Source organism: Mustela putorius, unplaced genomic scaffold (genome assembly GCF_011764305.1).
Source record: "Mustela putorius furo isolate JIRA1106 unplaced genomic scaffold, ASM1176430v1.1 tig00000179_pilon_pilon_pilon, whole genome shotgun sequence".
In the NCBI taxonomy this organism is placed as follows: Eukaryota; Metazoa; Chordata; class Mammalia; order Carnivora; family Mustelidae; genus Mustela; species Mustela putorius.
Genome location: NW_025421305.1, coordinates 13,090,768 through 13,114,725, shown reverse-complemented (window position 1 = coordinate 13,114,725; position 23,958 = coordinate 13,090,768). Strand labels below are relative to the sequence as shown.

The 23,958-nt window shown below is 39.8% G+C and overlaps 1 protein-coding gene across 1 annotated transcript in view; it reads left to right on the top strand.

Moving 5' to 3' along the window:
- The window catches only part of HTR2A (5-hydroxytryptamine receptor 2A), a 61,637-nt gene extending 38,953 nt beyond the window's left edge, over nt 1-22,684 (top strand). Inside the window, exon 4 of the mRNA XM_004759184.3 lies at nt 18,966-22,684. Within this exon, the coding sequence (XP_004759241.1) occupies nt 18,966-19,765 (800 nt within the window). The 3' untranslated portion in view covers nt 19,766-22,684. The remainder of the gene's footprint in view (nt 1-18,965) is intronic.
- Nucleotides 22,685-23,958: the final 1,274 nt, after the last annotated feature.

Genomic DNA, 23,958 nt, shown 5'->3' with positions numbered 1-23,958 from the left:
TTCATCAGCAAATGAAGAAAATATAGAACCTAACTCACGGCATTGCCATGAGGATCAGGTAAGCTAATCTGTATAAAGTAATTAGGACAATGCTTGGAACACAGGAAACCTTATACAAGTATTTGCTACTATTACTATTTTTTACTATTATTATTATTATTATCAATACCACCACTGCATAGTGTCCCTGATGGGGTTAGATTATAAAGTACTATTATCAACTCCAAGATATTAGAGAAAGAGTAATATCTATAAAAAGTCCTCATGTTTAATAGCTTTACCTTTATCATCTAAAAAGACCTAATTTATCAGAGTTTTTAGATCCCCAAATGACCTATGTTTGGGCAAATTCTTGCCCTTACCCCTATAACCAAGATAATGAAGAAGATGATGATTTAGTCATAATTGTTCTTTTTATGTCCCAAAGGCCTCTGAATTTGCCTGTTCTTTATTCCACAGATCCTTATTTAATTTAAATACTATGTGCCAGGCATAACTATCTTAGGAAAACTCCTTGCTTTTACAGAGTTCACATTTATGAAAAAAGACAGACAGCAAACAAGCGAATAAATAGACCAACAAAACATTTCATGTGGTGACAAATGCAATGGAGAAAAGAAGTCTGTGATATGCTATAGTCACTATGCTATGGAGTGACTCAGATAGGGTGAGGAAGGGCTAATTTATGTTTACTTCCCAAGAAGGGACAAACTGAGGAGACAGCATCGACATTGATGCCCAGTAATAAGGAAGAGCTAGCCAAGGGATCATCAGTGGAGGGCATGTTCCTGGTAGCGGGATTGGCAAGTTCTAAGGTCCTAATATGGAAACTAGCTTACAGGGTTGAAGGACCAGAAGGAAGCTGATGCAGCTCAAGCAGTTCATTGAGAAGGGATGAGCGACAGGAGACAAGCAAGGAGAGGTAGGCAGGGCCTTATAACCAAGGTAAGGAGTTTGGACATTGTTCTAAGTGCAGTGAGGGACCTCTGAGAGTTTTAAGCAGGGGCAGGGGTACATAAGTAAGGGCAGAAACAGAGAGAGCAGTAAGGAAGCTCTTGCGGTATTGGCGCCCAGTACAAGGATGGCTGTGGACATGGAGAGGGGTAGACAGATTCGGGCACAAAATATATTTGGGAGGTAGAATTTATAGGATGTGGGTGAGTGTTTTGCAAGGGAGAATAATGAAAAGAACGACTCCTAGGTTTTTGAGCTGTGCACCTGGATGGATGGATGGTAGCACCATTAGCTAGGATGGAGAAAGAATAGGAAACTGGCAGTTGGGGGATGGTGGTGGGGAACAGCATGCATTCCAGAGTTCTACTGTTGCCAGGAAAGGTTAGGGGGCATCCGAGCTGGGAGGAAAAGTGGGTAGCTATGTATTTGTTTATTCCTTATTAAACAGTTATTTCTGAGCTTGAATGGCATACTTTTAATGAAGAGCTCCATGAACCTGAGGGTAGAGGTTTTATTTGTTTTCCATTCCCTATCTCTTGTTTCTATTCCTGCCTCCCACGTATAAGATCTCACATAATGCTCAAGTGGATCTCCAGGCTCTTTACAAATAAACACCCTTATTCCTTAAAGCCTAATGAAATATAAGCTATAAAATGAAAGCAATGAAAAAGCTGTCTAAACACAGATGTAGATGAAAGCTCTCTAGACTAGGGATCTGGAGGCCATGGTCCTAACACAAAGTGAGGTACAGAAGAAAACCAAAGAGTCCTACCTTTGAATCCTAGTCTGTTTACTCATTAAGGGAAAGACCTAGAGCCAATGACGGAGTATCTTGAAACCTCAGTTTTCTCCACCTGAAAGTGGGAAAAATAATTCTTGCCTTATGGGTGCCTAGTGAGGATGAAATTTGTTGACATCCATGAAGGTTTCTACAGTGTCTGACACATGGTGGACACCTATAAACAGGTGTACACAGGACATCTGTAACCAGGATTCTTTCATTCTTTTTGCCAAAGAACCACTCTTTTTTATTACCAGTGTAAACTTTCATAAAGCATTTAATATCTCTCACCTTGGTTCATCAATTTTGAAAGAAAGCAACTTCAACAGATGATCATTAAGCTCCACCTAAGTCTTGGAAAACAACAACAATGAATGGTCTACTTGATAAAAACTTAGTGAAAACTTAGATAAACTTAGTGAAAACTGCTTTTTAACCTGGTATCAGTGCCTCTGTCTGCAAACTTACTTAGACTGGGGAAGACAGGGCATTGAGAAGCAGAAATTACACCAGAGAAATATCTCTCCAATGTCACAAAAATGTTCTCCCCAAACCACTAGAATATCAGACACAAACACTTTGCAGAAGATGAAGTAAATGACATCCCACTGAGTAGTGACTTTGGGATCGCTCACTGCACGTACAGTCTAAAAGAAATCAAAACCCAAAGCTCTTCATCTCTGGCTTCCCTAAACTAGATAGGAAGTTTGGAGATCTGGGCAAACCAGATTGATGAGTAATGAAAGGGATGGGAAGGTGGAATTGTAGAGAAGCTTCTAAAATCCTAGCAGCTCAAAGAGAGGGTGGCCATGACAGGAGGGAGACCCTGATTTAGCTCTGGTTAGAAAAATGAGTTGCTAGTTGGGGACTATCTATGTCCCCTCCTCCACAGGCACTGTCAGAACGAGAGTTTATCTACCTGTGTGACAACAGCATTGATCTGAACCCAAGGCGAGCACCTCTGAAACCCAAGCTCCTTTGAAAACAGTATGGAGTGGGGCGCCTGGGTGGCTCAGTGGGTTAAAGCCTCTGCCTTCAGCTCAGGTCATGATCTCAGGGACCTGAGATCAAGCCCCGCATTGGGCTCTCTGCTCAGCGGGAGCCTGCTTCCTCCTCTCTCTCTCTCTGCCTGCCTCTCTGCCTACTTGTGATCTCTGTAAAATAAATAAATAAAATATTTTTAAAAAAAAGAAAACAGTATGGAGTTTCCTCAAAAATTAAAAATAGAGCTATCCTATGACCCGGCAATTGCTACTGGGTATTTACTCCAAAGATACAGATGCAGTGAAAAGAAGGGCCATATGCACCCCAATGTTCATAGTAGCAATGTCCACAATAGCTAAACTGTGGAAAGAACCAAGATACCCTTCAACAGATGAATGGATAAATAAGATGTGGTCCATAATATACAATGGAATATTACTCAGCCATCAGAAGTAATGAATACCCAACTTTTACATCAACATGGTTGGGACTGGAGGAGATTATGCTGAGTGAAATAAGTCAAGCAGAGAAAGTCAATTATCATATGTGGAACATAAGAAATAGCATGGAGGACATTAGGAGAAAGAAGGGAAAAATGAACAGGGGGAAATCAGAGGAGGAGATGAACCATGAGAGATGGCAGACTCTGAGAAACAAACTGAAGGTTTTAGAGGGGCGGAGGGTGGGGGGATGGATAAGCCTGGTGGCGGGTATCAAGGAGGGCATGTATTGCAAGAAGCACTGGGTGTTATATGCAAACAAAGAATCATGGAACACTACATCAAAAACTAATGACATACTGTATGGTGACTAACATAACATAATAAAAACTATTAATAACTAAAAAGAAAGAAAAGAAAAGAAAAAGAATCCCAAGCTGAGAAAGACCTTGCTTGATCATTGAACTTAGGAACCAAGGCAAAAATATATTTAAGCCTAGTGGTAGAAATAGTGTCAGTCTATCCATATAGGGACAGTAACTCCAAGAGCAAAACCAAGATGAGAAGGCCATAAGATATATGAAAAAGAAGAATCCCAAGGAACTTTAAAGTTCTAAACCTGTATCAAGCTAAATGAATAATGAAAACTTTGTCTAGCCCAGAGATATGTCTTCTTTGGCTTGCACAATGTGTAATTTTTAAACCGAACTTGATTGTCCTTAGACACTGTCCAGTTTACCAAGCACCATTCTCCTGTCTTAAGGTCAGGACATAGCTCACTTATATTACCAGGCTAGCTCCATAAGAATTTCATAGATACCAGTGTGTAATGTTCAGACTGACTCATTTTTAAGTATTAAATATGTGAACATATGCTGACTACAGAGATGACAGGGAAAGGGGACGATCTTGGGGAAAAGATAAAAATAGGAAAAGGCCAGAAATTATAGCATTGCCCTCTTTGGAAGAGGCATCTCCCCGGCCCAGCCCAATTATAACAGCTACGAATCATGCCATGCAAAGGTCGAGTTAAATGGGTGCCTACCATATTTGTGGCTGGCTCTCTCTTTCAACTAACCTTTCTATATTTGGGGAAATTCCCAAGAGGCAGAACTCAAATTCTAAGCCTTCCTTATAGCTAGGACATTGGCTTATAGCCTAGGTTCACCCATATAGCAATGCCTTGGCAAAACTGTGACGGGAAAAGAGCAAAGTGAACAAATAGGAAGGGCAAACCACCTCCGTTGTTGCAAGCATGGAGATGGCCCAGGCGTGAGGCTTCTGGGAGGTACATAATTGAACCCCTGTTCTGGAAGTGGCATCGGTGAGGCAGGAGCTTCTGTGGTTATTCCTCCCGGTGCTCAGTGGACAAGGAAAACAGCAGAAATCTCCTCTACCAAACCCAGTCCATAATGAAATTGAATTCCTGGATTCTTAGTCTGGAGCCCAGCCCTGTCAAGAATTCTTTAAACTACTCAGTATCATTTTTTAAAACTCATTTTCTGCTATATCATCCCAAATCAGCTTCTACTACTTAAAACCAAAGTATCCTAATTGATAGAAAAAGCGATGGCAGACATATCTTGGAGAACCTTTCAGTGGGGTATCTTGGGAGAAAGCCATTCACACTAATTTCTATGAACCCTAATATCTGTGGAAGGAGCCCCAGGTTTTATAAGGCCATCCTTGTTCCCACAGAGGAACTGCACAGTAGAAATCTCTCTTTACTCTTGCTCTGTGAATCCTACATGTATTTTCTAAAGCAATATCACCTTGCACACATATTACTCAGTAGTCCTAGCAGTTGACTTAATTGTTACCATCCATAGAAGAGGTCATTAAATTTTCACCATTTGCTAATTAGTTATGGAAAATTACAGGGCTGAGAAGTCCATTATCAACCATCTGAGAGACGGTCTTGCTTTGCAAGGGCTCTATGTTAAGTGATGAACAGGTTCCTTATTAACAGACCTCTACACAAGCAAGCAAGACACAGATTTTTAAGCTTAAACTGTAAGGATGACATCAAGCTGGTTTAGATTTCTGTTACAACCAAACATTGAAAGTTTGAGCTATAGAAGGGATTTTAGATAGAATGAAGAACTCCGCATATTGAGGACGGCTGTGGAAAATTCTTGTCTATGATTTCCATGTGCTAGACAATACTGTATTTTACTACCAAAGGAATAGCAATTCCCGTTGTCCCTCATGATAATCTTTTAAAGGGAATCCTATTAAATAATCAAACAATCCTCATTTAAAAGGTGAAAGTTCTCACAGGGATTAAGTGGCTTGCTTAAAGGTTGTAGGGAATCCAAACTTGGGTTTTCTGATTTCAAGCTGATGGTTTTTTCTCCTACATCAGTGGCTTTCAAAGTGTGCTCCAGGGAGTTCTGGCGATACTCAAGACACTTTCAAGACATCTGTGAGGTCAATACTATTTTCATCATCATCATCATCTCCATCATCATCATAATAATAGCCAAAAGAAAAGAAATCCTCCATGTTCACTGAAGCACTACCACAATAGTCAAACAGGGAAACAACGTCAGTGCCCACTAATGAATGGATGAAGAAAATGTTGTGTGTGTGTGTGTGTGTGTGTGTGTGTGTGTGTTGCAATATTATTCAGCCTCCTTTATACATATAATGTAGTATTATTCAGCCACAAAAAAGAAAGAAGTCCTATTATTTGTGACAACATGGGTGGACTTTGAGGCCATTATGCGAAGTGAAATAAGTCAAAGAAAGACAGATACTATATGATATCCATTACATATGCAATCTAAAAATATCAAACTCCTAGAAACAGAGTCAAGTGGTGGTTAGCTAGGACTGAAAGGGTGGGAAATGGGGAAATGTTGGACACAGAATACAAACTTTCAGTTATAAGATAAATAAGTTCAGTTATAAGATAAATAAGGTGAATATAAATAAATAAGTTCTAAGGTATATTATGATGACTATAGTTAATAATGCCATATTCTATATTTCAAAGTTGCTGTGAGAGTAGAGCTCTAATGTTTTCGCCATAACAATAACAACAAAATGGTAAGTGTGTGAGATGAAGGATGTGGGAACTAACCTTATGGTGGCAAACATGTCTCAATGTATAGGTGTATGAAATCATCTTAAACTTATACAATGTTATATGTCAATTATATCTTAATAAAGCTCAGAAGAAATAAGGTATTATCATCCCTTTTCCCTCCCATCCTTTTATAAGATACAGTGCAGTTTAATGGAGGATATATGGTGTGTGATATAGTAGACTAAAACAGAAGCATCTATGAGAATCCAGCCATTCCTGGTTAAGCCTGATATTAAAAGAGGCTTTCAAAACTAAAACAATGCCCTTCTTCTCACTATTTGATTTGTTGTGGGAAGTTTAATTATTTTTCATAAAAATGCTATTTATGTTAATAGGCAAGCTGTTAGCTATTTTTGATGAATTGATAAATTATTTTAAGTGTCCTCCGTTTTCATTTATAATGCAACAAATATTTATAGGTATAATCCACAGAAACAAAGATTCTTTGGAATCCTCAACCATTTTTTTGAAAGAGAGAGAACTTGATTTGCGAGCAGGGGGCAGGAGGGCGGTGGAGGAGCAGAAGGGAAGGAAAGAGACAAGCAGAGTCTGCGCTGAGCTCAGAGTCCACATGGGGCTCCATCCTGGGACCTGAGATGGTGATCCCAGCCAACATCACGAGTCAGATGCTGGGGCGCCTGGGTGGTCCCATCCATTAAGGCTTCAACTCAGGTCATGATCTCAGGGTCCTGGGGTCAAGCCCCATCTCCAGGCTCCCTGCTCAGCGGGGAGCCTGCTTCTCCCTCTGCCCTTCCCTACCTCTCATGCTTGCTCTCTCTCAGACTGGCTCTCCTCAAATAAAGAAAATCTTTAAAAAGAAGAAAAGAAAAAAGAATCAGATGCTCAACTGACTGAGCCACCCAAGCGCTCCTGGAAGCCTCAATCATTTTTAAATGTGTAAAGGAGACTTGAGACCAAAACAATTGAGAACTGCTATCCTGCATTAAGCTGCCTTTAAAACAAACTCCAAGCTTGAGAGCCTGGGTGGCTCAGTGGTTAAGCGTCTGCCTTTGGCTCAGGTCATGATCCCCGGGTCCTGAGATCCAACCCCACATCGGGCTCTCTGCTCCATGGGAAATTTGCTTCTTCCTCTCCCACTCCCCCTGCTCATGTTCCCTCTCTCACTGTCTCTCTCAGTCAAAAATAAATTTAAAAATGTAAAAAAAAAAAAAAAAAAAAAACCTTCAGGCTAACTACAGATTTACCTAGTTTGTGTTACTTTTAACCAACGGATATCCATGCTAACCCTAGATTTTCTGCTTACATTTCTGTGCCTTTTTTCTCCCCAGTTTTAGATTGATGAGTTAATGAACGACAGCAAAAATCTTGGATTGTAAAGCAGTGATTATAGCCTCAAGTACCTTCTTCCTCTCAAATTCCTGAAGTACCTAGTTCACTGTACATTCAATTAATATTTAATTAATGGATGAATGACTGAAGCTGATTGCTATCACACAGAGAGGACCTGCTTGATGTCCCTGAGAAATAACATGTGTGCCTGCCCCTGAGTTCACAGGGGCCCATCAGACAGGGCAGAAGCTCAGCCCCAGCAAGGCCAGGCGGAGTGCAGGCCTGGAGGCATAGCGATCATATTCCTGCCCCCCCCCCAACCCCCACCTTCCATCCACAGCACAAGACCCGAATCCGCAATCCCGTCTCCTCCACAGCTCTTCCCCGGAGACAGTAACCCACAATAACACCACATTCTGACCTCATACAACAGTCTGAATCCACATCATCTATTTTGCTTCTTGGCCTCATTTGATTCTACACTACTGTTTTTGTAGACTAGGTGTGTCTATTTTGTTTTCCTAAGATTTGAGGCTTCTAAACGTTGTCAAAGGCCTTTTGTCGCACCCAAGACTCTAGCATAGACTCCACTGTATTTTCACCAATGCCCTATATGTAAATTAGGGAAGGCCTCTGTTTCTTACCTCTGCCTTACAGAGGGAGGCTTTAAAGTTAAGCTACGTTGAGTCTCCCAGCCAGTGATTGACAGAATGCACACCTGCATCTAGGGTGACCCATTCTGTGCTATTCTCACTGTATTAATGCTCTCGTTTCTCAATACATACTTGTTTAATTTAGCTGGGAAAAAAAAAAAAAAAAAAAAAGCTTGGAGAAAAATAACAGCTCTAAATCCAGGTGATGAGTCAAAACACACAAGAATAACCCAGGTCTCTTGATTCCCACGCAAACACTTTGTTTTACGGCATCTTTTCCCTTGTGATTTTAGCTGTTAAGGTGGTCAGTGCCTGTGCTAGTTATATGGAGTTCTCAGGAGAAAAGTACACAAATTAGCATCATAGTAATATCTACTTTCCTTCTTTCTGCCCTTGGCAGCTAATTAGCAGCCACACCGATTGTGTTTTCCCAGCAAAAATGAAGGGATACATTATAAAATAATTCAGTAAATTCAAGCTGTGTCTATAAAAGTGATTATGATTCACATCTATTATAACTCCTTATCTTTGTTCCCCCCTTCATTCACTTACTCATCGATCCCACAAGAATTTACTAAGTGCCTAGGATGAGAATTACATCAGATGCCGTGCTTGAAATAAGGAAAAGATGTCCCTGCCACTAATAAGATTATCATCTCATGGGTGAACTGATGCTCCTAGAGAAAAATTCTATGGTATCAGAAGTGTAAAATTAGTGCAGTATAAATTACTTATGGAGGCAATGAAGGAATATAGAGTAAAAAGTCTCTCATTGCAGATAGAACTTTAGGACAACTTCCAACAGAGGATGTCTTGAAAGAAAGATGTCATGAGCTATCTCTTCAACGTAGGATATGGTTTGGGAATATAACCTCCATCCGTAGCCCCCCAAACCCAAATAATCATACAAATCAAAGCAAAAACAAGTTGCTTCCTATGCAAATGTAGCCACAAAATGAGGTTACCTCAGTCTCCCACACCCAGCCAGCTGCCAACACTGGTGCCCTGCCGCAGGGAAGTTCTGGAGTCCGCACTGGTCGGTAGAGCATTTCAAGGAAGAGGAGAATCAGAACTGGTCCAGGCAAAATGGAGAAATGAGCCTGTACCTTCCACTTACTACTTCCAGCACACCTTCCCTCATGGGAAACGCATCATGCCACAGATACACATCCATCTCTGAATGGCATCCCTGAGCTATACTCTGTGTCCTCTGGCCTATGACTGCTTCCCTTTCAAAGGGCCATGCCCCCAGGAGTCTCCCTTGCTATGTGTCTCTGTATCACTACAACTTGAGCTTGGATTAACAGTTAACCCTTGGAAGTTCTACAGGTACAAAAACATGGGATCTCTCTCATTCTAACACTGGGAGATGGCAGTGTACAAAGCAAGCGTCTGGGAAAAGACACATGCAGGGAGCAGGCAGATATAGAGAGCTCCTCAGATCATGCTAGGTGCTTAGCTGAAAAATTAAGCTATGTATAAGTCTATCCTAAATAGCTCAAGAGATAGCATAAAGAAAAGAGAAAACACCACATGACTATGTCAAAAATAGAGAACATTGAATGATCACATTAAGACCAGATCACAAAGATTAGGTGCCTGGGTGGCTCAGCTGGTTGGGCAACTGCCTTTGGCCCAGGTGGTGATCCTGGAGTCCTAGGACTGAGTCCTACACTGGGCTCCCTGCTTAGCGGGGAGTCTGCTTCTCCCTCTAGCCTTCCCCCATTTCATGCTCTCTCTCTCTCAAATAAATAAATAAAAATCTTAAAAACAAAACAAAACAAAACAAAAAAACAGACCACAAAGACCTTGGAGGTTGGGTTCAGTAGTTGGTAATGGCTTGAGCATTAGGGACACTATAGTTCTTCATTACATAATGCGATAAATGCAGTGCTTTGGGAAGGTGTGTATAAAAGAGTTTAGGGGAAGAACTGATAACCTATAGGCCTGGACTATATAGGCATATTATGCTGCAAGCCATCTTCCAAATACCATAACTGTTTCTGCACACACGCTCTAGGCCACTCTAGGCCCAAGTCTCTGAAATGAGATATCACATGTGAGACTCATTCTCCAAGATTTCAGAAACAATCACTACAAAATCTGTACCTTTTAAAACAAATGGAATGGGTGCCTGGGTGGCTCAGTCGGTTAAGTCTCTGTCTTCAACTCAGGTCATGATCTCAGGGTCCTGGGATCAAGCCCCCCATCGGGCTGTCTGCTCAGCAGGGAACCTGCTACCACTCCCCTGCCTGCCTCTCTGCCTACTTGTGATCTCTGTCAAATAAATAAATAAAATATTTTTTAAAAAAAACAAAAAACAAATGGAAGACAGGATGTGATCCTTTAAAGATGAGGTTCAGTAATATGGGGCAGAGATGAATTTTTTCTCTTTTTTAAAAATATTTATTTATTTGAGGGGGAGAGAAAGAAGCTCAAGTAGACTGCCTGCTGAGTGGGGAGCCTAAAGCAGGGCTCGATCTCATGACCCTGAGATCGTGACCTGAGTCAATGCTTAACCAACTGAGCCAGCCAGGCACCTTGGAATTTTTTTTCACAAGATTTTATTTATTTATTTGACAGGGAGAGAGAGATCACCAATGCGCAGAGGCAGGCAGAGAGAGAGGGGGAAGCAGGCTCCCTGCTGAGCAGAGAGCCCAATGCGGGACTCAATCCCAGGATCCTGAGATCATGACCTGAGCCAAAGGCAGAGGCTTAACTCACTGAGCCAACCAGGCACCCCATGGAATCTTTTTTTTTTTTTTTTTTGTAATAATAAACCTCTGTTAGTGAGTATGTTGCTTAAAGAAACTTTTCCATTGTTGGTGAATAGTGTAATATCCACTGATGTAAAGAGTCAGCAGGTGACAAGGTGAATTGAGGAATTTGAAGTTTCTCCATAACTTGTGATACCAACTGCAAAATGAGGCTCTGATCATTCAGATTCTATTTGGGCTTCATACCATACTGACAGGGAAAAAAGATGATCCGTGGAAATCAATCTGCCTAGGGATGAAAGGCACGGATGGGCTGCCAGGTGTCACAGTGACAGCTGACAATCCACATCTTAAAGTCTCAATTCAGCCCCTTTACCTTCCCTGAATGTAAGATCACGATATGAACACACAACTTCTGGGCTACTGAACCCAAAGGAAAAGGAATGAGGGTCTGAAGAGCAAGTTACCATCCTTCCAGGATTCTAGCGGAGGGCAGTTAGTAGGGCTGCCAACTGCAGCGGTTCACAGCTGTTCCTACTTCAGGGAGACTCTGAGCACTTCTTCGGATTATCATACATTGCCTGAGACAGAACACAAGCTCTAGCCTTGTTGGAGATTTAGCCATAACAAAGTATTAAAACAAGGATATGTGGATTTATACAATAACGGCACTCAACACATTTTTTTCCCCCAAATAACTCATGCCCAACTTGAGGGAGCGGCAGAGGACAGGTTTCTTTGCCTCTCCCATCATTTCTCCACTTGGCTTTGCTGTGGAAAGCCTACTGGAAAGTAATAGATTTGTTTAACCAAGGGAAAGGGAGCAGCTATAAAACTACTCCATTTAGTTTCATTTCAAAATAAAGACATTTATTTATTAGAGAGGGAGGAGCGGGGGAGGGTAGAGGGGAAGGAGAGAGAGAACCTTTAGCAGGCTCCACACCCAGCACAGAGCCAGATGCAGGGCTAGGTCTCCCGACCCTGAGATCATGACCTGAGTCGGAATCCAGAGTCCGAAGCTTGACTGACTGAGTCACTCAGGCACCCCTCAGAATGAAGACATTTTTCCTAAGCTTTTAACCCTATACATTCCAGGTTCTCAGCACTAATTGTGTATCAGTATCACCTAGATATTCTTTTATTTGAATAACATGTTCCTATGGGACCTGAGCATTAGCATTTTTTAAAAGTACTAATATCAGAACCTCTGGGACTGGACCCCATGCCGTGTAATTTTTAAAAGCTCCTTAGGTGATTCTTTTCTCTTTTTTTAAGATTTTTTTTTTTTTTGTTTACAGACAGAGATCACAAGTAGGCAGAGAGGCAGGCAGATAACTAGTGGGGAAGCAGGCTCTCTGCTGAGCAGAGAGTCTGATGTGGAGCTCGATCCCAGGACCCTGGGATCATGACCTGAGCCGAAGGCAGAGGCTTTAACCCACTGAGCCACCCAGGCACCCCCCTAGGTGATTCTAATACACAGCCAAGCTTAAGAATACCTGCCACATAAAAAAGAAACTAGATGTTGATTCTAAGGATTTTCATTTTGGAATACCTGTCTGGCTTCAAAGAATAATGTCTCATCAGAAGAAATTCTGACTTTGAGATTAAAGAATGAAAGAAGAAAGTATCAAATGTAGAGAAGTGTGTGTGTGTGTGTGTGTGTGTGTGTGTGTGTTCTGTACATAGGGTATTGAAATAACTTAGTGTTTATTAACTACCTTGGGGGCTGGAACATTTTTTGCTAATCTGATGAAAGCTCTGTCTCAAAAAAAAATGTACATACATGAAAATTTTGCAAATTTCAGGAACATCACAGACATCCTGGAACTAATGTTAAAGACCTCTGCAATAGTCAGACTGTTATAACTGCTTTTGTAAATAAGCAGGTAAAAAAATCATCCATAAGAAATGAGAGACCTAAGTAGGAGCCTTGATTTTTCCCCTAAATGACTGTGTGACTCTAAATAAATTACCTAAATTTGCTCCCCCCAGCTTTTCCACAAAGTGATATTTTTATCTAACCGTAGGACAGTGTGGGTAATGTTTTTAAAATTTTGTAAAACAAAACAAAACAAAACCAAAAAAAGGTAAAGAGTCAGTGGATATGTGTGAAAGTACTTCGAGAAGCTATGCTTTATTATTAGAGATATCAAGAATTAACCTAAGAAAAAAAGAAATGATTTAAGAAGCATACAATTTCTTGAGTAACTGACATGTTTATCTAGCTCTCACGTTTATAGACCTCTGCCTGTCTGAATACCATGGATTATAAGGAATGTGGTAACTCTAGAGCTTCACACTTTGTATTAGGATGAGTCCCAGCTCCAGTTCCCTGCATACTCAATCTCTCTCTCTCTCTCTGCAGTATGACGACTATCCTGCAGTTTTCACTTTTGGTGTTTTCTGTCAAAATGCTAGTAAGTCCATTCTTACAATGTGAAAAAATAGAGCGTAAGTTAAAATAAAAAGGAAAGAGAGTAGTTCCAGAGGACATGAAACCTATGAACCAAAATTCAGTCTCTTTCACAAGAGCCCTGAAGTATTTGTTTCTTTCCCCTCTACCTCCCACAAAACCAGAGGGCCTGGGAACTCCCACTGTCATGTCCCCTATCAGAGGGTCACTACTTAGTAAGGAACCTTATTCCCCAAGGAGACACTGTCTCAGAAGTACATTTGGTCCCAAAATATTAAAGTATAAAAATCTAGGATTGAGAATAAAGCATATCTTTCACAATCAGTGCTTCTGATTGAAGGCCATGTACCAGACTGTGGTTAGATGGGAAGCAGAGGTACAAACTTGATATGCACAGTAAGCAGAGCTACCCTAAAAGGAAGACACCAGCCCCAGCCTTCACGCTCCTGGGTGTCAATGTTTCCCATTCATTTCATTGTCTGAGTTTTAATGAAAACGTGCATGGAGGGTCCAATGCAGATAGTGAATCTTCACTATTTACCGCTCCTCAGAAAGATGTATTAAACAAAATGCAGAGTCACGTAGTTTAAGCGACTGTCTGTTTGATCATAAAGGAAAATGCTTTATATGCAGAAATTTCAAGTGAGAGGAGATGTCAGGTCTCCAAAAGCAGCTATTATCAAACAAAGCAGCCAGAAAATTAATGCACTGCAGATGGCTATGACCGCAACCTTGGCTGTGAGCCAGCGTCTTCCTCTCTCTTCGTAAGAGAATGTTTTTGAACTGCTTCTTGTACTCGCAAAGCTTCCCTAAATGTTCTAGTTATTTGACGTAAAATTCTTTCCCCTCTTTTACAGTGTATTGTTCTAACTCTCTAGATATTCTTTCCATAAACCCTCGCTGACCCCTTACTAGCAGTGAGGCACTGAGAACGAATGGTATATGACTGTAGTTAGGACATTTTTGTTATACATAAAGAGGAATGGACCATTTAAAGAACAAATTAGTTTGATTCTTCTCCTCCAAATCAAGGACCCCCTTCCAGACAGCCTGCCTGTGCCTTCTTGCCATATCCATTTTAAAGTGGCTCTTTAGGGATGCCTGGGTGGTTCAGCCGGTTAAGTGTCTGTGTTCAGCTCAGGTCATGATCTCAGGGTCCTGGGATTGTGTCCCACATCAGGACCCTTGCTTAGTGGGCAGTCTTCCTCTGCCTGTCATTCCCCTTGCTTGTGCACTCTCTCTCTCTCTCTCTCTCATCCTCTGACAAATAAAATTGTTAATAAAATAAAATAAAATAAAATAAAATAAAATGACTCTTTATCCCTGGCAGCTAAAAGGAATCTCTACCTCAGTAAGTTGGCTCCATCATCCCTTTCCATCCCTGTCCACAGAAGTTGAGCCATTCTGGAGAGGGGGGTGTGTGTGTGTGTGAGTACGTGTGTTTTCTCCCAAACAAGGACACTCATTTGATTTCCAAATGATTGAAGAATTTTTAAGTAATAGCTTGGGGTTTTAAGTAATAGCTTATTCTGGTTGAGAACTGCCACTTACATAAATCACCAGGTTGCAAACAAATAGGGCAAAAGACTCTCAAGGTAGCGACTTCTTTTGCATTAAGAAAATGCATACCCAAGCATTTAAAAACAAAATAATACACCTTTTATTCACACAGTTGATTTTTGTTTATGTGTTATCGTGACTAATAGTAATGGCTGCAATTCATCACATTAGAAAAGCTATCAACAGTTCTAGCAGCAAGCACAGAATTAAAATTGATTGAGGCCCTTTGTCACCCTGGCAGAAGCTAATAATTACATCATTATTAAAATGTAGCCAATAGCCAAAACTTTTTAACTTCTTTTGGTTTAAGACAAAATAGAACAGAATCAAGTTAATGTATTCAATTTGAATAATTCTGTGGAGAAGGCTACTCCCATGTTTAACTATCATTGGCAGAACATCCACTCTGGACTAAGGACTGTCCTAGGTGCTTTGTATATTGGGTTCATTTTATCCTCCCCACATCTTTGAAGGCATGTTGGATGCCAACCTCATATGATAGATGAGGAACCATAGGGATGAAGTAATCAGCCCAGCAGCACAGAGCCAGGACCAAGACTCAAATCCAGGTCAGTCTCATTCCAAAGTTTCCATTCTAGTCAACTACACTATAGAACCTTCTAGACGAATACAGGAAACACAGTTCACAGATACGCGTTCAAACACTTGGAGGACAAAACATTCATCTTAGAAACCATTTCTTAACTTTTATGATCAAAAGTTTTCTGAAAGTTAAACAAAACTGGTGTGTGTCCAGGGTCTGAGAGGATGTTCCCTTTGGAGCCATAGTCCTTCCACCCCTTCCTGGCCCACAGAATGTTATCAACAGGCTGGGACAGAGAGGAATAACAGAAATGAAGAGTCATTAACCACACTAAGTGTCCTTAAGACCAGCTCTGGTGTCATTTATCTCCGCCTTCCAAGAATACTGGGATGGCCTAGCATGGACAAGCGACAAATACAGTCAATGAAGTCTGTGAGGATAATGGCAAATGCCCCTGAGAAATCTTTGAGTCAAACATTATATTAACCCAAGCTCATGTTCCTCCTCCTTGCAAGGACGGCCAGTGTGAGGGGAAACGAGGTGAGGACAGCTGGGCCTACAGTTGGGTAGAGCCGAACTGTCCCGAGCACTCACAAATTAGATTATAGAGCCTGAAAGTTCTTCCAGATGGGTCACAAGACTCAAGCAAGCCGTAGCTCCCAACTTGGAACTGAACCTATGTTCTTGGCTAGATTGTAACTCATTAGACTCTGAAGGGTGGTCAGGAGCAGTGTGCTGGACACTCCATTATACAACTTTGAGGGAGGGATTAGAAAGAACTTCATTCTGATGTTCTCCCAGGGTGTCCTTTGGCATCTACCCTTTCACAGAAGAAGCAATCTTAAACTAAGTTATACGAAGTAGTTATTTGATTCATGTTTCCTCTCCTTCCTCATTTCCCTGATGTTTCCTTTAGGGCATCACGTGATTGCCAGGAGAGGAAGGCACTCCCCCACCCCCAAAATTGCACAATGGTGGGAGTGGCCAGGTGAAGCTCCCTTAAATATGGTCCTACACCATGGGGGATAAATTAGCAGGATTAGAGGCCAAGCATTCCTTTTACTCACTTTGTTCCTCCTCTGCCTAAGCCCTGTCCCTAAGGGAGCTGTATGGGTTCTCCAAATTTCAGTGATGGAACAATTAACCATGGGCTCACATTTTCATGTCTTCTCTCATCTTGTACCTAACTCATTTATATTTATCTTATTTTTTTTAAGATTTTTATTTATTTATTTATTTGATAGAATGAGAGCAGGAAAGCACAGACAGGGGGAGCAGCAGAAGGAGGGGGAGAAGCAGGCTTCCGGCTGGGCCGGGAGCCTGCTGTGGGGTTTGATCCCAGGACCCTGGGATCATGACCCAAGGCGAAGGCAGTTCCTGAACCACTGAGCCACCCAAACGCCCCTATAGCTGCTTATTATTTATATTCCGCCATTATGAATATTCTACTACTAAAAATATATAAAGATTTTTATAGAACAATTAGAAATATGAACACTGATTCTATAATAATATTAAGGAAATATTAAATTTCTATTTAAGAGTAGGATTTTGATAATATGAGGTTTTTAAAGAATGTATAGCTTTTATATCTACATAAGAAAATATGTACAGATTGGATGACATGATGTCTGGGATCTGTTTAAAAATAACATGGGAGAGGTTGTAGCAGGTAGGAATATGGGTGAAACCAGATCGTCCTTGAGTTCACTAATGTTGTAGCTGGGTGATGGGTTCAATGTGCTAGGTTTGTTTTGGTTTTTCAGTGTTTTCTTTTGTTTTTTTTTCCTGCATATATTATAACTTTTTGATAGCAAAAAGCTTCTTTTAAAAAAGAATCAAAGGACACGTGGGTGGCTCAGTCGCCAAGCAGCTGCCTTCGGCTTAGGTCATGAAACCAGGGTCCTGAGATCGAGCCCCACATCGGGCTTCTTGCTCAGCAGGAGCCTGCTTCTCCCTCTGCCTGCTGCTCCCCCTACTTGTGTTTGCTCTCCCATCCCGTGTCAAATAAATAAATAAAACATTTCATAAATAAATTAAGAATCAAAATTAAAGTTAAAAAATATAATTGGTGAGTTACTTTAAATTCACACTAGAAAATCATATTTTCTAAAAATGCTTTAAAATATGTGCAATTCTCTCTTAACTGTAGAGGGTTATGGAAGGAGGCGAGTGGGGGATGGGTGGGGGGTGTGGGGGGCATTAAGGAGGGCACTTGTTATGATGAGCACTGGGTGTTGCATGTAAGTGATGAATCACTAAATTTGATTCCTGAAACTAATATTACACTGTAGCCAACTAACTAGAATTTAAATTACAATCTGAAACATAATTAATTAATTAAATATATGCAATTTTCATGACTGAATGTTAAATGGAATAAGAAGATGTATATCTGCACATAAAATACTGCATATACATGTATATACATTTACTTATACATGTAAAAGGAAGAAGAAACTACCTAAAATGTAAATTAGAATTTCCCCTGGCTGGCAAGAATATATATCAGTATTCTTTATTCATTACTTTTTTCTTTTTCAAATTTTCTGAAAAGAAAATATGTTTACAATTTTATGAGGGCATTTTTATAAATGCCCTCATGGCACAATGTTAGGAGAAAAATAGTTAGAAACTGTATATGAAATTCAATTATAAAATGTGTGTGAATGCTGTGTATGTGTGTTTATCTAAAAGAAATAGCACAATAATGTTAATGGTGATTATCTCTGGATGGTTGGTGGCATCACTGGTCCTTTTTATTTTTGTGTGAATGTATTTTATTCAATTAATAAGTATAATGTTGTAATCAGAAAAAATACAGCATGAAAAGTTAAAGCTAGACTTATTTAACTTCTGTTTTTAAAATATTTATTTATTTATTTATTTTAGAGAGAGACAGTGTGCACGAGCAGGGGTAGGAGCAACGGGAGAGGGGCAGAGAGAGCAAAAGGAGCAAACACTTAACCAAATGAGCCACCCAGGAACCCCTGTACTTCTTTAAAAGTAAAGGACTATGGGGCACCTGGGTGGCTGAGTGGGTTAAACCTCTGTCTTCAACTCAGATCACGGTCTCAGGGTCCTGGGATCAAGCCCTGCACTGGGGTCTCTGCTCAGCACAGAGCCTGCTCCCCACCCCGCCGGCTGCTCCCCTACTTGTGCTCTCTCTCTCTCTCTCTCTGTGTCAAATAAATAAATAAATAAAATCTTCAAAAAAAAAGAAGTAAAGGACTATCTCTATAGGGCAATATAACATACACATATAAGAAACCATATGTTCTATATAGTTCATGTATATTTTATATATATTCGTATATATATTACAACTATATATGTCACTACTATAATTATATATTAAATTTATATAATAATCCCTAATATCTGTAATTCCAAGAGAATTTTAAATTCTTACTGCAAGTATATATTGAGCTTTTAAGCAATGTTGATACAGAATCCTTTGCCCGCCACCATTATGTAGCAATGCTCCTCGTGTAGACTATTCCTTCACAGGCATGTCTCATTTTCTGTCCAACTCCAGGTATCTCTATGCCAATACCAGTCTTCGGGCTACAGGATGATTCCAAGGTCTTTAAGGAAGGGAGCTGCTTACTTGCGGATGACAACTTTGTCCTGATCGGCTCTTTCGTGTCATTCTTCATTCCCTTAACCATCATGGTGATCACCTACTTTCTAACTATCAAGTCACTCCAGAAAGAAGCTACTCTGTGTGTGAGTGATCTTGGCACACGGGCCAAACTATCGTCTTTCAGCTTCCTCCCTCAGAGTTCCCTGTCTTCAGAAAAGCTCTTCCAGCGATCCATCCACAGGGAGCCAGGGTCCTATGGCAGGAGGACTATGCAGTCCATCAGCAATGAGCAAAAAGCTTGCAAGGTGCTGGGCATCGTCTTCTTTCTGTTTGTGGTGATGTGGTGCCCATTCTTCATCACGAACATAATGGCCGTCATCTGCAAAGAGTCCTGCAACGAGAACATCATCGGCGCCCTCCTCAACGTGTTTGTTTGGATCGGTTACCTCTCCTCGGCGGTCAACCCACTCGTGTACACACTGTTCAACAAGACCTACAGGTCAGCCTTTTCCCGGTACATTCAGTGTCAGTACAAGGAAAATAAAAAACCATTGCAGTTAATTTTAGTGAACACTATACCGGCGTTGGCCTACAAATCTAGTCAGCTCCAAACAGGACAAAAAAAGAATTCCAAGAAAGATGCCAAGAGCACAGATAATGACTACAGTATGGTTGCTCTAGGGAAACAGCACTCAGAAGATGCTCCTACAGACAATATTAACACAGTGAATGAAAAGGTTAGCTGTGTGTGAGAGATTGGTTGCCATAGCAACCACAGAGGGCACACTAGGCAAATTTTCACCTATTCTGGGGGAAAAAAAAAAGAAAATAGGGAGACTGGAACCAACTAGAACCAACAATAATATTTATATGCCTCATTTTATTCTGTTAATGAAAAAAAAAGCAGGGTTAAATGACACAAAATGTGCACTTCAAAAATGTTCTGACAGCATTTCAGCTGTGAGCTTTATGATACTTATTTTTAACATTGTAAATGATTTGTCTTTAAAATAATTAGGTTTTATTGTATAATTATACTGAGGCCATAAATAAGTCTAAATTACCTGCTATTTCAAGTGGAAATCTTACTACTCTGTTGTTAATTCACGGCATGAGTTGGTTACCTATTGCTGTAAATAACAATAGCTATAACTAGTGAAAATTGGTTAAATATAATATAATGACCTCTTAAAGAAAAATCTTCTTTAAAACTTACTATGTTACATATTTTGAACAACAACAAAAAAAGACACTAAGGACAGTGTTACAAAATCTGTATTGCTAAGATAATTAAATGAAATACTTGACGACTTTCTCAGATGTCATTTGGAAATATTTACAAAGTTGCTGGCATTTGCTGCATTTCAAGCTAATTCTTCTCAGAAGTGAAAAAGTTTTAAAATGTTATTTAATAACTACTGCTGCTTTCTCTTCTACATTTGTGATTTATTCCGAATCTCCGATGTGGTCTTGTGTAGTATCTTTTCTACTAGGTAAACTAACAAAAGGATAATTTAACATTACCAAATACGTTTCTAGAAACTGCTTCTCCTGAACAGCACCATAGCAGTGTTTGGTAACTCGCTCTTTGATGACCGCACCGTGCATGCGCTCTTCTGAGCAGTAAGCAGTATTGATGTAACTGTGTCAAGATTGAGGAATAAACTCAGGTTTTTTGGCTACTGACAGCAGCAGAACCTTAGGACGTCTCTGTAAAATGCAGGTGGCTTTCCTCTTGGCATCCATCAGGTAAATTGATGTTTTCAGATCAATCAATCCATATTCTTTACCAAAACTGTTCAGCTTTGGTCTCATAATCATCTACTGGGTCTATACTGTCTGTGAAGAAATGTCCCAGGTACTGAGGATATAAAAAGAATTAAAACAGTTTTCCTGCCTTTGAAGAAAATGACCTAATTGGAATGGTCCTTGTCAGAAATATTGATTAACAGACATTTTGAGAATTGGTTCAAACTGTTCTCTTATTACTTCGTTCTGAAGGAGGCTTGTTTCGACTCTGAGGGTAGTTTTCTCAATAAGTTTCCCGATTGGTTTCCAATAAATACCCACCAAATGAGCAAGGGAGGGGAATACAATAGGAGGTCAAAATTTGCAGTTAGTTTAGAAACACACCACAACCTGGACCCAACCTGCCACTACCGAAGATTCAAGGAAAATTTCTGTTTTACTTCCCTAAAAATCTGATTTATTTCTTACTCACTGACACTGGACTCCCTAAAAAAGAGCAGTAATACAGTTTTTTGCAGAAAAGTTTGCTAAAGAAAGAGTTTAACAGTAGTTAATTCACCTTGATATTCCTCTAGATTAAATTATACATTCTTACTAAAATAGATGTTAGATGATATGAGATTACAACACTGAAGCATTTCTATTAAATAAAAAATAGTTTTTTGCTCTAAGCCATTTGAAAAATATTATAGATTTGAAAACTGAAGAATGTGGGAGATGCCACTGTGTAATTTGGAAATGCTTTAAGGCTATCCAATTTAATTCTTATAGGTATGCTGAAAGGTATGTATGTCAAAGCTAGAATTTATAACAAACCACTTATACCAAGGCTGCATTTGACCTGAACCACTTTAATGATAATACCATACTAACTGAGAAAAATACAAATGTTAAAAAATCTCTGCTCTAAAGTATTTTGCCATAGTTTATAACTCTGCACATTGCATTAAATATTAGAAAAAAGATTACAGATTCTATCCCCATTTACTCAATCTTGATCAGAATGAACATAAATACTGCCTGACCAATGTCTTTTGACTACATATATATTACAAATGTGTATTTTTTTGCTTTCCATAAGTATCTACTCAAGTGTATATAGACAAACATGTATCTGTGTATATGTACAGACATGTTCTCATGCACTTTATTCGATATTTATATTATATTTATATGGAGAAAAAGCAAGAGTCATTAATGAAAACACTCAGTATATACACATGTTTGCATGTTTGTATCCTGTCAATTAAAATGTGAATTCATGTTCTAACGTTTCTATGACCTTCCATTGCTGTCAAAGCAGATTAAAATGTAACAGAAGTATCAGCTCTTTAAATAAACTGGAAGTTCACCTAATTTTGTGGGAAGACTTTAACACAATTCTATGAGGGTGGTGAAAACACTGGTGTTTTTAATAGCTGAGTGATCTTAAATAAAATGGTGGACCCTTTCCATTTTCTGGGGACTTTCTCACTACTAAGGCTTTCAAAACACCCCCGCCCGTACCCCAGTGAGACACAGTGCTTGAACGATATATGGATCTGTGATTAAAGGACTCACTCCTAATCAATGCTTTAAGTTGAACAGTAGATTCTTCTCTATTTAAAGAAAGGAATCAAATGCCATATAGTTAAGGGAAACACTCAGTTTAGACATACTTAATCTACTTGGCCACAGCGCCATCTCATGGTCATTTTTTAAAGTGCTACTGTAGCCAAACTGAAGTAAGTTACTGTACTGCTTTTGGCAAAGGGTGCTTCTCCCATTTGTGCATCAACGAAACATATTTATAAAGTGTTAAATTATTCTGTGTCATATATAATAAATACAGTGAAGATTATTTTGTGTAATGATTTTAACCAAGGTGATTCTAAAAGATTTCAAGAAAGAATAATTATAAATAAAGTATACTCAAAAATCAATGTAATTTTATGAGTCCGTAGTTTTGTCTGCTAAAGGGAGTTACCCAAACCTTTCGGCTATCAAATAAGAACTTGTGTATCACCCAGATACTTTGAGAGCCCAGAGCCTGTGCTCTGAGGTTCAGTGACTGAAGCAGGATCGAGCTGGTTGAGTTAGATTTAAGATTGTGTGATCCAGTTTGCAATTATCTGCAGCAGAGAGATGCTCTATGTGTGGTCACTCCATCTGGTTCAACACAGCCCAGAAACAGAGAGAACCACTGCTGAACCCCCAACGCACGCACACCGCTACTGATGGGTACGTGTGTACACGTGTACCCCAAGACGTGCAAGGGGCCTTCACACACACGTGACACACATTTTCACAGGAGATAATTTCAGGAATTGAAGTAAACCAAGAAAACATGGTATCACTGAATAAACTGGAAAGTTGCCCTGATTCGTCATTTCACTTCTAAATGTAGGAAAAGTTTATGAAATCCAGACAGTAGGTATCTTTTCCAAGCATTTATAGCTCTATGTATTGAGTACCTACCCTGTGCCAGGAATTAAGCTGGCTGCTTTGCTTGATTGACCTAAAGGAATCTTCACAACAATACTATGGGGTAGGTATTGCTATTTCTTATTTTTTAAAGATAAAGAAACTGAGATTCAGAACAGTTAGTAACATGTCCAAGGTCACGCAGCTGGCAAAAAAAAAAAAAAAAAAGTGACAAGTTCAAGCCTGGGTCATCTGACTCTGAAGTATACAATTCTTGTCCCTGCCCAATATGGCATGGGAGGATAAAAACACTGAATTCAGAACCAAAAGATGCAAGTTCCCATCTTAGCTTGCCTACACACTGGTTTTATAACCTCAGACAAATCACTTAAGAACCCTGGGGCCTCAATTTCACTGTCTCCAAAAAGGGAGCCACAAGTAGCTGACCTGGCTAATGGAGAGCATCACTTAAATGAGGTAATGGCTATGGCTGTGCTTGATAACCTGTAAAGCACCATGTAAATGTAATAAGTGTGTTGTTATTGAAAAGAAAAATACCCAAAGCCAGTTTATATTATTAGCCATCAGAGCAAATTCCACACAAAATTGTGGGCTAGTCAATATTATTATTCAACAGCTTCTACTATCCTTTCCATGAACATTCTCATTTTTTAAAACATTCTGTTTTGTCCATACCATGATGCAGAGTTCCCTTCACTGGCATTTTTTCCTGCCTTCATCGAAACTTACCCATTCTATGACCCATCCTATCAGGCTCCTCTTCTTTACTAGA